General features: G+C 28.7%; 1 protein-coding gene across 1 annotated transcript in view; it reads right to left on the bottom strand.

Moving 5' to 3' along the window:
* The window catches only part of LOC136978345 (oxysterol-binding protein-related protein 6-like), a 94427-nt gene that overhangs the window by 34706 nt on the left and 43472 nt on the right, over positions 1-16249 (bottom strand). The window contains exons 11-15 of the mRNA XM_067274052.1: positions 13998-14205; positions 11213-11352; positions 6852-6974; positions 1128-1241; positions 941-1016 (exon numbers count right to left, since the gene is read on the bottom strand). Coding sequence (XP_067130153.1) covers positions 941-1016; positions 1128-1241; positions 6852-6974; positions 11213-11352; positions 13998-14205 — 661 coding nt within the window. The remainder of the gene's footprint in view (positions 1-940; positions 1017-1127; positions 1242-6851; positions 6975-11212; positions 11353-13997; positions 14206-16249) is intronic.

Raw genomic sequence — 16249 nt, 5'->3', positions numbered from 1 at the left:
CGCGGACCTTGTTAACCCGGGCGACGTCCGAGCCGGTATCACATTTAGATCTGGTTACTACCATGATACGTATCTCCACAGAATGTGGGTGTGTGGTCACTCTTAGCTTCATTTCTCCCCATAGAGCTTACTGGCATGGGTGTCCCTACCAGGAGCTTGTGCTCCAGCCTGCATTGCCCTATGGATCAGTAAAATTACTGGGCTCTCCCACCACGACCAGGTGGAGACCATGGGAGAGCTATTATTATTATTATTATTATTATTATTATAAATTAAATTGATATTTTATGTATATATAAACATCCCAAAACCTGATGTATTAATACTAAAACCAAATGATAGCTGTAATTAATTGGGCTATTTTTTGCTATTATTAATAATTATAAATTAAGTAATTTGGTATTAGAGCTAGATGTTAAGTGCCAAAATTATTATTATTATTAATTTTGATTAGAGATGGTGCCTAACATGAACCCCACATCCTGAAGCGATCATTTTTATGTTGTCCACAGACCAGGATCATTGGCGAGCCCCCACTCGAACCCGACACCTTAGTGGTGTGAGGCGAGGGACTTAACTACTTGGCTAGATTTGAGGGACCTAACCTAGAATTTTAATTAAATTACGTCAAAAATTAAATATTCCAATTATCCTGAACTCAATATTCCATAAGAAAATCCAAGCAAAGCAAAGCAAATAATATAAGCTGTCCATCTTCATACCGACCCCCTGACTAGGATCCAGTCAGTCACTACCATGTGGGGGCCATGGTGCTTAATGTCTACCTCTAATACCAAATTATTTAATTTATAATTATTAATAGTAGCAAAAAATAACCTGATTAATTATGGCAACCATTTGGTTTAGTATTGATATTTATGTATTACAAATTCAATCATTATAATTAAGCAAAAAATAAAAATTAGAAAAACTGACTTACCACTAGGAATTGGAGTATACTCAGTACCTTCTTCTGAAACATCACTGAGAAAACTTCCTGCATCATCTGATGAAGCCTATTAAAAGATATAAATAAATATAAAATTAATAAGCAGAGTACTTAAAATTATTTATAGAATTGCAGACAATATTGAAAAAATACAAAAGCAACGTAAAAATGATCGTACCTCTGACGAAGTTGTACTACTAGAAAGATTTTCTTCGGCATCAAAATATTCCGATGCAGATAAAACAGAAGAACTTTCATGAGATAATGATGGCTGTAGAGGTTGATGAATTAGCTATTATAAAAACATAATAATATACAAAAATATAAAACTTATAATTACATGTATTATGTGTTTGTTAAAGAAGTGACAGAGACTATTTGATAGCGACAGCAAATAAATAGTGGAAAAAGCTATGTACAGTAATTAAACGATGATAATTCAAAAACTAAATTTTCCAAATATTTATTAGGTAGATCTTTCTTTGAAGATCAAACAAGTATGAATGACTAAATATGAAAACTGTTAAAAAAGTTTAAATATCTTCAAATCTTTAAAATGGTACGCAATGTTAATACGAATAACTATTTCTGTAATTTCTTTCTTAGTTATGATTATCTAAAATAAAGCAATTCATGCACATATTATGTACAACACACACAGTATAAACACAGCTAACTATATCAACAGGCCTAACCACAAATGTCACCACTTTGCAAGATGGCTGACATTGATGGCCTATGACTCCTACTTTCAAAGTTTATCTGGATAGATTAAGTATCCATTAACAAACAACCAATCAACCTATTACATTTCAAATGGCTCTATCTCTTTATTCAAAAAGATCAATTTGCTCCATTTGCCACATTCAAAGAAAACAAAAACAATGTTTATCTAACAAAGTTCCTTTGTAAACTGTAAAATGTTCTTCAAATGTGTAAAAGTCTATTAAACAAAGTTGCTAAAATGGTTTAGTTTAAATAAAGTTTATTCTGTAAACTTTTCTAAACTTCAATATTTTGTATTTAATCTAATATTGAAAAATGTATAAAATTTATTCCAATTAAAAAAATTTTTGAATATAAACAAATTGTAGTTAATTAATAAACTATTTTCAATAAAACAGCAAATTACAAATTAACACATCAAGATTAAAAAGAAGTAAAGTTGAGAAATGTGGAATACCACCTTATCTATTAATATACATTCATGCCACCTACCAATTTACTGTGAAAATTAAAACAGTTTTAAAGAAAAAATGATGGTACTGTATAAGAAATATCATGTAATCTGTGCTTTGTTTTGTTCAGAGGCTCAAAATGTATTTTTTCACATTTCCGAAATTTTTAAAAGTGCTCATTTGACATACATATCAATAATTGTCGGAGCTGGATCTACCACAGTATATAAAGACACTGAACACACATTACACACTTTTCCAGTAATTAACTTTAATTAAATTTTTAAATAGATTCTCTATTTAAAAATCTGATGAAGGTTTATAAATCAGTCCAAAAATATTTATTTTAATTAAAGTTAATTGCTGGAAGTGCGTGTAAGGTGTTCATTGTGAGCTATAAAGTTTTTCTGTACAGAAATTTTAATTCAACATAATTCAATAATTTTAACATAATTCAATATTTTTGGGATTGCTCTATTATGGTCGTGTCTTCAAGAAAATGGCAGGAAATAAAATGTCAAAAATGAGGGTACTAAATGGTAGTCAAAGTGGAATAGTATTCCACATTATTCAACTTATAAATGTGTCCAGTTTTGTTTTGTTATCGTTGAATTCATTGAGTCAGTTATTTTGTAAGTACTCAAATAATTCAGCTAGATTCTTATTGGGCTATAATATGTCTAATTTATATGTAGTTTTGTAAGTATATTTGTATAACAGGAAAATTATGTTTGTCTGTTTAAGACTGTAGTCAAGATGCCAAAAAAAAGAAGTAAAGCATAAGCAGTGGTTGTCTGACGATATTATGCAAGCAATTCAAGCTACAAAGGAGGGTAGAATGGTTTTTACGCTAGCTGCTAAGATATTTTCCATTCCATGGTTAACATTTTTCTGTCTGATAAAGTATCACATTGAAATAAGCATTGATGAAGTTACAAGGCTTCTTGTAGATCAGAACTCAATCCTGTCCAAGGAACTCGAAAAACAGTTAGTAGAGTATGCTTTAGAAATGAAACAAAAATATTTTAGTATGACAAGAAATTTGTGCTCCTTGCAATTCATATAGTTGTCTGAAATGTTCTTTGACATGCATTTTCTCTCACTAACCAGAGTGCAGAAAAAGATTAATTAAGTGTTTATGAAAAAACAAACTAACAAACTGACCTTCCATTGTCCAAATGGCATGTCTGATGATAGAGTGAAAGGATTCACTAAAGAGAATGTTCAGATTTTTTACAATTTGATATGTGATAGATATGATTAGTACAATTTCATACATGACCAAATTTTTAATACCAATGTAACTGGACTATCAATTGTGCAGAGCAAGCAACCTACAGTTGTGGCATCAAGAGAGAAATGACAAGTTGACTTCTGCTGAATATGATTCATTAATAATTATCGTTCTTTGTATAAGTTTTGGTGGCACCTCTGTCCCAGTGATGATTATTTTTCCAAGACAAAATGATAATGCACAACTGATGATGCATGCACTTCCAACATTCTAATGCTGTATATCACAAATCAGAATGTATTCAAATGGAACTTTTCATAAAATAGTTTCATCACTTTGTATCCAAAGTAAAGCCATCAGAAGAAAATCCAGTTTTACCAATTTTGGATAGACGTCACAGTCATACAAAAAACATAGATGATATTGAAGCTCACAGAAATCATGTGATATTAACACTTTCACTCCCACCTCACTGAACCTACAAACTGCAACGTTTTGACAAGTAATTCATTAAACCTGCAAAAACATACTACAATGAAGAAATTTGTGTGTTTTTGAAACAGCATAACAGAAGAATCACACATTTCAACATTTCTGAACTACAGTGGAACCTCGGTATACGACCTTAATCCGTTTCCGATGTTTAGCCTTATATCGAATAGGACATATACCAAACGAACCTTTCCGATAAAAAGTAATGTAAAAATGATTAATCTGTTCTCATGTAAAAAAAACTGTTCTTGATATGGTATATTAATGGGGTTGTAAAATAATTGAAACACTGTTTGAGCACATTAATAAAAGAATAAATTTTATTATAGATTTTTAAAGTTATTACAGTAATAATTGCAAATAATTGCTTCTGATACGCTGTTGCCAGCACATTGTTTTTCAGTTATTGAAAGCAAAAGCAATTTCTCAACATGATCTAATGTCTCCGATCTCTGTTTAGAAATTGATTTAACCCCTTTTGCAACGTTAGCAGATTTAATAATGTCTTTATTTTTCACGATTGTCTATATCATCGTTCTCGGAATACGGTATGCAACAGCTAAATCTCGAACACGCATGCCACCTTCATATTTCTCAACAATCTCTTTTTTCAGTTCCATTGTGATTCTAGTCATTTTTTTTAGTTTTCTGTTGCTTTTCATTTGCCTTTTTGCAATTCATGATTAATAAGAATAATAAAGTTTTACTTACAAATTAAAATCATAAGAAATTTAACAAAGTTATAGACCGTGGCACCGCGTACGTCTAGTCTGGTCTAGTACACCGATAGTGCTACCTGTTCGTAGATGGTGCGTATAATTGAATTAAGTTGTATACTGAACAAAAGTAGTATACTGAGCAAAATTTGTTTTGTTCAAACAGGACGTATTCTGAATTGGACGTATACTGAGGTACCATTGTATTTGCAAAGACTTATATCAAGTGTCAGACAGCTGAGATAGCCATGAAAAGATTCAAAGTCTTCCTGTGCACTTAAAAAATTCAAGTGCACAGGAAGACACTGAAACAAATGTTGTAAATTTAGCAAACCAAGCAGAACCTTTGCCTTGCACATCCAAATTTCCAACAAGATATATTAATCTCCAGCCTGGAACAAGTAGAGAAACAATGTGTTACTGAGAAAAAAAAACTCAAAAGAATCACTCAACATAGGTACAAGAATAACAAAATTTTAATACTTTGATCATAAAAATTATTCCAACAACTCCACCAAACAATTATTAATATATATACAGAAATTGGGACGAAAAATACAAATTGACCAAAACAACCCATGCAAACAACAAAAAACTTAACTAATATTACAACTAATTGGATGCTAGAAACAAGATGGGGTTAGACAAAAATTAAAATAATTAGGAAAATTAATACATAAGACTTTAGAGAAAGAAACAGTTAGCAGAAACAACACCTGGAGTTTTCTTTCTTTGATGATATGGTGGTAATTCAAAGTTGTTGTTCTCGTTGCACATGTTTTACTTCTGTAAATCACTCGTTTTGAGCAAAAACTACATGGAAACCATTATAACTAATTCTCTTACTTTACACTTATGGAAGTATTCTCCAATCTTCACAATTCACAACTTCGTCTCTCTTCCTTACCTTGACAATTAAATTGGATTTCATCCCCCTTCAAAAAACTCGACCAAAAATTCTTTCTTCTCGACCAAAAATTTTGTCTTCCTTCTCATTTATACCCCTTCACTCTTTAATTTTCCTGACCAATCAGGTGACTCCCTTTCTGTTTGAAAGAGCCACTAAGGCCAACCAATAAAGACAAGGCTAGATAGACAATGGCCAGAAGTAATAAATTTTAAAAGAAAGGGAAGAAAATTAAAGAAACATGGCTTGACCAAGCCACAAATATCACCATGAAATGTGTCTCCAGTTCCTTTATTTGGAACTGGCAAAGACTATTCAAATAAGACACAGCACTACCAATTCACAAACCATTTCAAGTAAAGATTGTGAGCCTTGTCAAAATGATTATTTCATTTTGATATTGAAATTGAAAGCAACTTTCCTGAACCAGGAACTAAATGCGTAGTCTGTAATAGTTGTGAAAAAGCAGACAAATGCCACCAAATATGGATTCCTTGTTTGGTATGTGATGTGTGATCCCACACTTCATATTCAGATGAAAAATCAGCTGTTTTCATTTGTAAACAATGCCAGTAAAACTGATATAATAATAAAAAAAGCATAAAGAACATGTTAAAACTGTAAAATAAATGAAGCATGCAATGCCACAATGTTGTAAATGCCAAAAAACAAACTTTTCAGGAGAGATAAAAAAATATTTTTTTTAGTGAATGAATTAATTTCAATTTTCTCACTTTTTTAACTCACTACGTTACAAATTCTCTGAAAAATCAAAATGATGTAAATATAAGTTGTAATGTTTTAGGTGCCAAAAGTTATGTGAATATGCCACATAACAATCAAATACAGATCAAAATGCAGAATAAACAAACTATTAAGCAATAAAAAAACTGCATAGTTATATTAAAAAGTAACCAAGACAGGCATCAGAATAAAAATGGCAATGCACATTACCTGACTTTACAATATATCATTCCTCAAAATTTTAATTATATTAATTAATTAATTAAATTAATGCAGATAACTTAAAACCAGACTGGAATCAAAAGCATATCAATAACTTCCAAACTATTTTATTTTTCAGAGTAGAAATCATTGCTAAGCATAAGACATTTTTTAAAGAAAGTAAAGAAAAAACAGAAAAGCAAATACATTATGGAAAATGTGTAAGATGTTAGATATATTTGGATGCGAGTATTGCAAGAAGTTTAAAAGTCATGTCAATAAAATTATTTTATTAATGTTTTTTAAATAACATTTAATTATTTTTATCATATTATTTGCATTATTATTTTTAATATTTAATTTCTAAAACAGTAAAACAATTATTAATAATTCAAAAATTATAAATAAAAATATATCTTTTCACACTTACTGTGGATTCATCTGCATTTTCTGCTGTAGGTGTGCCTGAGATATATGTTGTAGTACTACCAACATCAGAGGTTGCGTGAATCTGTTGAAGTCTCATACGTAAATCTTTATTTTGCATTAAAGCCTGAAGAAAAAATTTATTAAGGGAAAAAAAACAAATAACCTAATACAACTAAACATAAATAACTCTTGTTATCTACAGCTTTACCTTTCTAACAATGTTAATTTCATAAAAAAATTTATTTAAAAAAATTATATTTTTAAATACTTGCAGTTATTTTAATGAGCTGGTGAATATATATATTTAAATTACTACATATATAAATTTGTTATTAATCCAAAAATTATGGGAAAATTATTTTTTAAATACAAAAATGAGAAATACAAATCATTATTAATAAATTACTTTTATGTTATTAATTTATTGTGCAACTTATAAACAATAAAACAATCTTATTTAGTCTTGGCTGCTTTATGAAGCTTGAATAAAGTACAACAAGGCACTTTCCCCATTTCATCAGGTCCTTAAAGTACTACTTTCTTATAACGATACATAAACCACTTGATGAGCATTTGCAACAGCATCACAGACACATTTACATTATTATATTTTAGATTTATTTACACTAGATTCATGAAGCTAACATAACCTAACATCTAAAATGACCAAACCTGTAATACACCTAACCAAATTGAGAAGTGTCAAGTGGAGAGCTGTTCAGTTGGATAAATCTAGAAATATTGCTTCCTAGCATATCAGTTGACAAAGTGTAGATCTACCAGACTCTATAAACACTATAAATAAGATGATATATCCAGATAACACATCTTAGATGTTTTATATTAAGTAAAGCAACATCTAGGCATGTAGATGGTCATTTATGATATTAGCTGGAGAGTTATTCTGCCTCTTTGTAAGAGGCCAAATGATTAGCATATGCAGTTAAATGGTACTGCGAAAGAGTTATTAAACATTTTCCATGAAAAGACAGATAGAAACATAATTGGCAACAAATGGTAATGTCAGAAAAAAAGAAAATTCTCTAGCAAAAACAGTTCTGTGATATCCCTTTTCTGGATCCAAAACAAAACCCTAAGAAAACAATTGCTTAAATAAACAATAAATACTTTAGCATTTTGATGTAGAAGGGATCAACTTTGAAACAAAGGAATAATTTGGTTATTGTTTGTTCTGTTGTTTAAAAGAACCTCTTACTTGCAGCTCACTATCTTAACACGTTAACTGCCACCTGTAATATGATATTTTGCGTTTTATCAGGCTAACTGTAATATGATATTTTCCATTTTTTCAGGCCACAATGAGAAAATTTGATATTTAATATTTTATTATGATATAAATAAAAGGGTCATTATATAACAGTCGGTAGAGTGAAGATAAAAAAAATATATCAGGTTACAACAGATGACTGGCCATCGTATGGCCTGAAACCGGAGACTATAAGACCATGAAATATTTAATATTAATTACTTTATATGTAACAAAAGAGAATAATTAAACTAGTTTTCGATATTTTTTTCCTTTTAACTATTCACTATTAGATATAAAATAGCTTTTTATTAAAAAACCTACGACAGCCGGCCGTCGGACCACTTCTGAGGCCATACGACGGCCGGCAGTCGGAAACAAACTTCATAGACATCCGCGAGAGGCCGCCACTAGGATGTAAAACGTCTTACGAAGCCAGGATAATTTAACCTTGAGTGAAACTACATTGGTTATAGTGATGACGGGCAGTCGGATGGCTCTGTACGGCCCTAACTAGTATGACCGCCGGCGCGTCGGATGGCTCTGTATGACCCTAATTAGTACGACCGCTGGCGTGTCGTATGGCAGTTAAAGTGTTAACAGTAAATTTTTTTGAATAAAGAATGAATACAAATTAAATATAAAAGAATTAAAAAAGATAATTATTATATTGTTTAAATTGGCTGATGGTATTTACACTTGAAAATATAAAATACATGGAAGATACAAAATGCCATCTTCTAATCACTAGTGACACACAATCCTCACCCATAGAGGCACAGTCTTCAATAAAAGGTTGTCTCTGTAGGTGAGGATTGTGTATCACTGATGATTGAGAAGATTGATTTGTGAAGAAATTAGCTTTCGCATATTTCATAATTATTATAAATAATTTGAGCTTTCTTAAAGAAATTTATTGTAGACAGTTTAAGAATATATATTATCATTGTAATACCACTGGTGATGGTGTTGATGATGGGTAGTAAAAAGTCACAAATAACTAAAATCTTTCTTTTTCTGACTTTTCATAAATAATTTATATTATATTGAAATAATATATTTCATATAAAATATCAGTTAATAACAAATTAAATATCTAACAATATTCATGTTTAAAACTGTAAGATAACAAGAATTATTTTTAATCTGTTAGATGATAAAACTATTTGGACTCATATTTGAATAAAAGATAATTAAGAAATGAGATTCTTATTTAAAAAAACAGACGAAAATAAAAAAATTAAAAACTTAAGAATTCAAATTTTTGAATATAAATGCTTACAAAACTTTTTGGCTTCTTCAGATACATTTTAAAACTGAAAAATGAAACACTCTGAGCATTCTAATTTTCCAGGAAAGTCATCACCTTGGATGTTATTTCTTATAAGTTTTAATAAATTCATAATAATAATTTTAACGATAATTTTAACGATTAATATATTTTAACGATTCATTTAAAATAATTCAAAATAAATAAGCTAAAAGTTATATATTCCTATTATTTTATATTAAAATCCATCTTTGAAAAACAAGAAGTAACAATTGGTTATGATTATATATAAATACCTATTTTTGCATATAGTTCAACTGCTCAAATATTTTTCTTAACAAGAATTAAAAAATAATAATTTGTAACTTTCCAGTTCAATAATTCTTTTAATTGTATTTTTTTTTATACTCAAAATTTTATTATTATTTAAAAATTAACATTTTGTCAATTCCCTTGGTTTAGAATTTGAATAAAAAACAAACCAACTTAAATCACAAAAAATATATATCTGTTTTGTGATCTTTTTTATATATATAATTAAAAAAGGTGTTTATTTTCAATCAAAATAGTCAGAACTCTTATAATTGTTTATTTTGGAACAAATCAATAGATAACAAGAAATAAACATTAAATAGGAAACATGTATATAGGAAATTGTATCATTCTAATATAATTGTAGATTAATTTATTGTATTAATTCTGGAAGCTTTTGTCACTGGCTGTTGCTTTCTAATTCTTCTTACCTTTGATTTGTAAAATGTAGAGTTCATAATTCCTAGTTATAAACTATTTATAACATTTTTGAAAAGTTGAATTGATTTTTATAAAGTATTTTTATTCAATTCATCTAATAATCCTAATAATGGAGAGAAAAACCAAGAAGGCATGTCAAAAATATAGTGCTGGATCAAATGGCAATAAAATAAAAAAGCAGACACTTACTATCCAACAAAAAGTGAAAGTATTGATAAAAATAGATTGCATTGTATCTCAACTTACATTAAATAGATTAATTAGATTTTCAACCTTGTTTATCATTAAACTTTATGTTAAAGATCTTCTAATATCACATACATCATAGAAAAATATATTCATACTAATTTATTTCTTATCATACTTTATGACCCCTATTACATACACCGTTTTACTGTTGAAATGTTTTGTTTCAACAGGTCTGCTCTATTGGAGTTAAGCTCAAACCTGAAATTATCATTTATCTGGGAACAAGTCAAATATCAACTTTCCAGATTAAATTACTATTGTAAATCTTCATTTTGTAAAAATTTATATAATGAACTATTTTAAGGACACAAATATTGTGAACTGTATACAATTAAAAGAAATATGAACTTTAATAACTAACAATAAAGAATTTTCTATTTATACTATTTATTTATTTATTGTAATTTAGATGTAGTTGGAAATTTGTGCGTAAAAATGATATGAGAAAATTAAAAAGTTTTGAATTTTCATCTATAACAAATCTGATATATATCAACAGCCATTAAAAATTGTAAAGTATTGACTTTCCTGTATTAATTTTACTTTTGGACCAACAATTTTAATAGCAAAATGTGAGTGAGTGAGTAAACAAGCATATTAATAATTAATTTTATTATTGTAAAAACTTTTATGAAACTAATTAGCAGAAATGAGAGCAATCAAATCAATCTAGTCCAAAAAAGAGAAGACTGGAGAGGAGAAGTCATGACAGTTAAAAATTTTCATATAGCAATAGTAATTGTGAAGATTTATATTATTTAAGTTAAGAAAATTAAATATATTTATAAGAAAAATAATAAGTTTAATCATTTAAAAAACATACTTGATTTAAAGAATTTTTAAGCGTAGTGATAAGTGATCCACTGCCACTTTCACTTGGAAGACCTTCATTTTCAAGTATCTGTTTCAATCTTTCGCGTTCAGTATGTAATGAACGTAACATAGATCGCAGTCCACTATGAACTATAAAAAAAATTTATTTAATGCATTCTTAAATATCTAATAAAAATTATAGATAGCCCTTAAAATTAAATTAAAAAGAAACTATTTTTAAAATTCTTTTTCACTACATTAGTAATTTTCATATTAATTTTATACAAAATAATTACAAAATTCATAATAAAGTCAAACCTCACTACAATATTTCGAGGACCAGGAAAATAGTAATGTTATACCAGGGTTATTGTTGTGAGGTCCTGAAATTTAAGAACTTTCTTAATGATCTCGGTCATTAAGAAAATGACGGTTAGTTTAAATATATTCTGTGCCTGCATTTCATTAAACTAATGGAAGATTGCACTGTCGACATCTTCATAATTAGGTGTCTTCAGACATTTCTTAGAAGGATCTATGTTTCCACTCACTACAATGCACTTGATTGCCTTCAGTTTTCTTTAAAAACATTGCTAGGTTTGGCTAAATAAAAGCCATACTTCTTTGCAACTGCTGTTTATTTCATTTCACTATCAATATCTTTAAAAGTTTCTAGCTTTATTTCCAAATTTATCAGTTTCTGTGCTTTTGTCATTTTTTTCCACTACATGCTAGTACCACTACCTTCTTCTTTGCCACTAGTCAAAAGCTTTTATCTGGCAGAAAAAAGGAAATGTTTGGAAATTGTGCTCTTGCAGTTCCTCATAGTAGCATTGTCTGAGGCAGTGATGATGGTTGCAAAGCCACTAATTAGCTAGTTGTGGGCCAACCATTCTGAAACACAAGCAGCACCTACTTGCTAATCACGTTACCTGTGTCCACAGGTAACATGATTAGCAAGTAGGTGCACCTAGCTTTTTACTGCATAGTTCCTGCATTAGTCATCACCACAATGAAGCATCTATATCAACTACAGGTTGTGCCAACACATCCCAATAGTTGTATAATTGTATCACAGTTTTTACTATCATTATATTAGAGGTTCGAATGTAATTTTAAATGTTTGATTAAATTAAATACTTTTAATTTAATTTCATACGAGTAACATAACCATTATTATGGATAAATATATTTCCATCTGTTAAGAATTTTAACAATTAGCTAATTTAGTTAAATTTTGAGAAAACAATATTCCATGACATAATTCAAACCTTCAATTCTTACTTCATGTACAAATGCAATATCTCATAATACTAAAACACTAATAAAAATTACAATATTTCTTACATTACTCAAATATTTTATGTTGGAATCCCACATTAAGGTTCAAGACATGTATCAATTTAAAATTAATGTGTAAGTATAACTATTATTTGTTGGAAAAATATGAATTCCTTTCCATCCACAGAACTTAAAATACATTCAAATAGCTATAATTTACATATTCTAAGGTTGTAAACATATATAAAAAATTATTATTAGCAGCCTAGTTACTATAAATATGTAATATTTAATAATTCAATATTAAAATATATGAATACTTTTGGTAATAAGATATTTAATTATTTGGATAATTTGATACTATAATTAGAAGTTTTGTAACACTCTGCACAATCCTTATCAGTTTTGGCTTTTTGTAAAATTCACTGAAATTTTAGTATGTTATGTTATCGTTAATGAATAAATCTCAATGGACACAGATTGAAAATGGCTAGTTTTTTCTAGATCCACTCAAACATATGAGAGTTGGTAACAAAAGTCTTTCCACAGCCAATTATTTCAAAAAGTAATAGATCAATCACTAAAGAAAAAAACATAATTATTTTTTAATCCATTCTGAAATATCAAATGAGATTCTAGAACAGGTTGTCAAATACAACAGGAAAATGCTTTGCAGCACAACACACAAGAGGTAGCAGGCATCACTGCATAACAAATGCAATGAAGAAGTAATTGAATGTATGGTTAAGTTTAAATTAGTAGTGATACGATGATCAAATTAGTGCTGTTTTATTTAATGGTGTTTTGATATTTTCTATTAAATTAAATAATTTTCATATCCAAATCATTGCTAACTCAGCTGCACATTCAGCCACTCCCATATTGTATTTGTGCTATGCAAAGATGCATTGCATAACACAAATACTTCACTGCACAACCTGTGTGTTGTGCAGTAAAGAATTTACTTGTCGTATTTGAAGCTTATTCCAGAATACCACTTGATAATTCAGAATGGATTAAAAAAGAATAGTATGTATTTTTCATCTACAATGATTGATCTATTACTTTTTGAAATAATTGGCCAGAGAGAGACTTTTCTTGTCACCATGTATGCACACCTCTCACATATTCCAACAGCTTTAACAAAAAAACCATACAAAATACATCTAGTAAAAAAACCATCCAATGATGGACATAAAGCTAAGCTTTGAATCCATCACTGAGACTTTTCATCAGTTAGTCAAGAACTACAACATACTAAAATTTCAGCCAAATTCCCCAAGAGACAACACCTGTAAGGATTGTATGGGGTCCTTTCATAGATCTACTGATATTTGTAATAATGTGTGTTTATTGTAGTAATATGTATAAATTATTCAAAATGCATATCTACATCATCTATTATCATATGTGTGTATTGTATTCTATTATTGCAATGTTTTTATTTTAGTAAAAAATATTAAATAGAAGTTGTTATAATTTTTTTGTCACAACTTACTAAAACTTTTACTAACCTTCTTTTGCCAAACATAAAAATTCTTCCTGATATTTATGCTGAAGACTACTTTGAGAACATGAGGATGCGGAATCTGTTAGGGCACAATTTAACATAGAAGAAGAATCAGGAAGGCTATGTGGTCGACTAAATTCTGCATCTCTGACTAGAGAAGGATGAGAACAACTTAAGTGAGCAGAATCTTTTATTGATAAACCAGATGGTACCTAATAATGAAATGACAAAATAGGTTTTTCTTAATATAATTTGATATTGTTTGATTATATTAATACTAAATTAGATTTGTTTATCAATCATCATCATAATTTATTATTATTAATAAAAAGATTAATATGAATTAATATAATAAATTAATAAAACTAGGAAAATTGTGCAACTTTGTTGTATCATGATAAAATTGAAGTGGAACATTACAATTTTCTAATTTAAAATATTTTAATTAATATTAGTACATATAAATTATCTTTCACTCCATTTAACCTGAATACTGGCCCATGTTTGAGTGTGTAATCAAAAGAAAACAGTTGAGGGCCACACAAAAAGGAATCCTTACTTGTTGACCAGAGAGAAGTGATCCTTATATTTGCTGATGTTGATTGCTTTGTTCTTGTATTTTTTTGTTATTGACACCAATTTTCCATTAGGCATGTGCAGTACTTTTTGTTTTATTTTCATTCCCTAAATTCCATTAGGTATGCTCAATCACACCAGGCACCAAGGACATTGTCATTTTGACCACACTGTATTTCGAAAATAAAGCCATGGACTCTATTTTTAGATTCCTCATTGTAATTAATGGAAAGTGGCAAATTTTAATCAAAATTGATCAATCAAATTTTGAGAACAAACACAATTCTGTAAGTCACATAGAGGATTCACTAACATCCTGCCTCAATTAATAACTGTTAAAAATAATTTGAATTTACATTTCTTTCGTTATTGCAATAGAATAAGAAGATACTGATGTTTCTATTAACTTTCAAACATGTGAAATGCAAACTGTGTGTCCAGTAATAATGTCCAAGAAGTCAAATGTTAATTCATATGTTTGCAGGATAAATTTTCATCTTTTTACCTGATTACTTGATGTACTGCTATGATAAGTGTCTCAACAAACAAGATAATAATGTTGAAAAATATGTCAAATATATGCCTATATCTGGTTACATGTTTGTGATAAAACTTGTTTTTTATTTTAAAAAATAAGAAATGTTACTTTACGACTTTTCTTTTTAATATGAAATTACCTGATGACATTGTTATTTGAAATGTCACATCTATCTTCTATATTCAATTACATTTATTTACATAATTTGAAAAAATGGTGCATTATAATATTTTTCACTATCCATTTAATACTTTTAACCTCTAAATAATTTTGAATGAAAACTTAATTTTTACTAATAGGCAAATAAAAAATATGATGGTAGTGTTATTACAGTAACATTCTTTAATTAACCTGTCCTGTGTTATTCCTGATATATCTCAGGGTCGTGACCTCTGACCTTGTTGAGATACCTTGTTTCAGCACCGGAACGTTTTTGAAACTAGATGTTGCTAGTCATCATAATTTTTATATTAAAACTAACTTTCAAAATATAATTTTTTTGGTTATTACATTTATTAATATATCTATTTTGTTTGTGCAAAATAAAAAAATAATTTTGGATGATACAATAGCCACAATTATTCTTTTCAAAAACATGCAATTTTCGCCAGGCTTAACATCGACGAAAATTCAACATGGTGTCATACGCAATGGAGAAAACTTTGACCATCTGATAAATTAATACATGACAACTGATTAAACAGTATTCTTAGATTCAAGTTGATACTATGAATAACTGTTTAAGTTTTATAACTTAAACTTATACTAAACTTAAACTATATACTTTTGCTGGTAAAGTACAACTCATTGCTGGATCTTTACTAAAGCTTAAAATATTGATTTCTTCAGCTATTTACTAGAAAGTTTTGAGCTTTTCACTTTGCCAATAAAGTGAACTGTCAAAAATCCAGACTAATTGGGAACAGGACCCATCCAGATTTTCAAAATACATGTAAATTAGCATTTTAAATACTGTAAACTCCAAATACACTGTAATTCAAGTTTAGGTGTCCTAAGTTCAAGCCAACATTTTACAAGGAAAGCGGTAATATTAATACTTACAAAGATTCAAAATATAATTTAATGAGTCACTCTATTTAAACAAAAAAATACACTAATCACAATTCAAAATTTAAAAAATT

Source organism: Centruroides vittatus, unplaced genomic scaffold (assembly GCF_030686945.1).
Source record: "Centruroides vittatus isolate TY-2023 unplaced genomic scaffold, ASM3068694v2 contig_506, whole genome shotgun sequence".
NCBI lineage: Eukaryota > Metazoa > Arthropoda > Arachnida > Scorpiones > Buthidae > Centruroides > Centruroides vittatus.
Note: the sequence above shows the minus strand (reverse complement) of the source record. Positions and strands in the feature narration are given on the sequence as shown.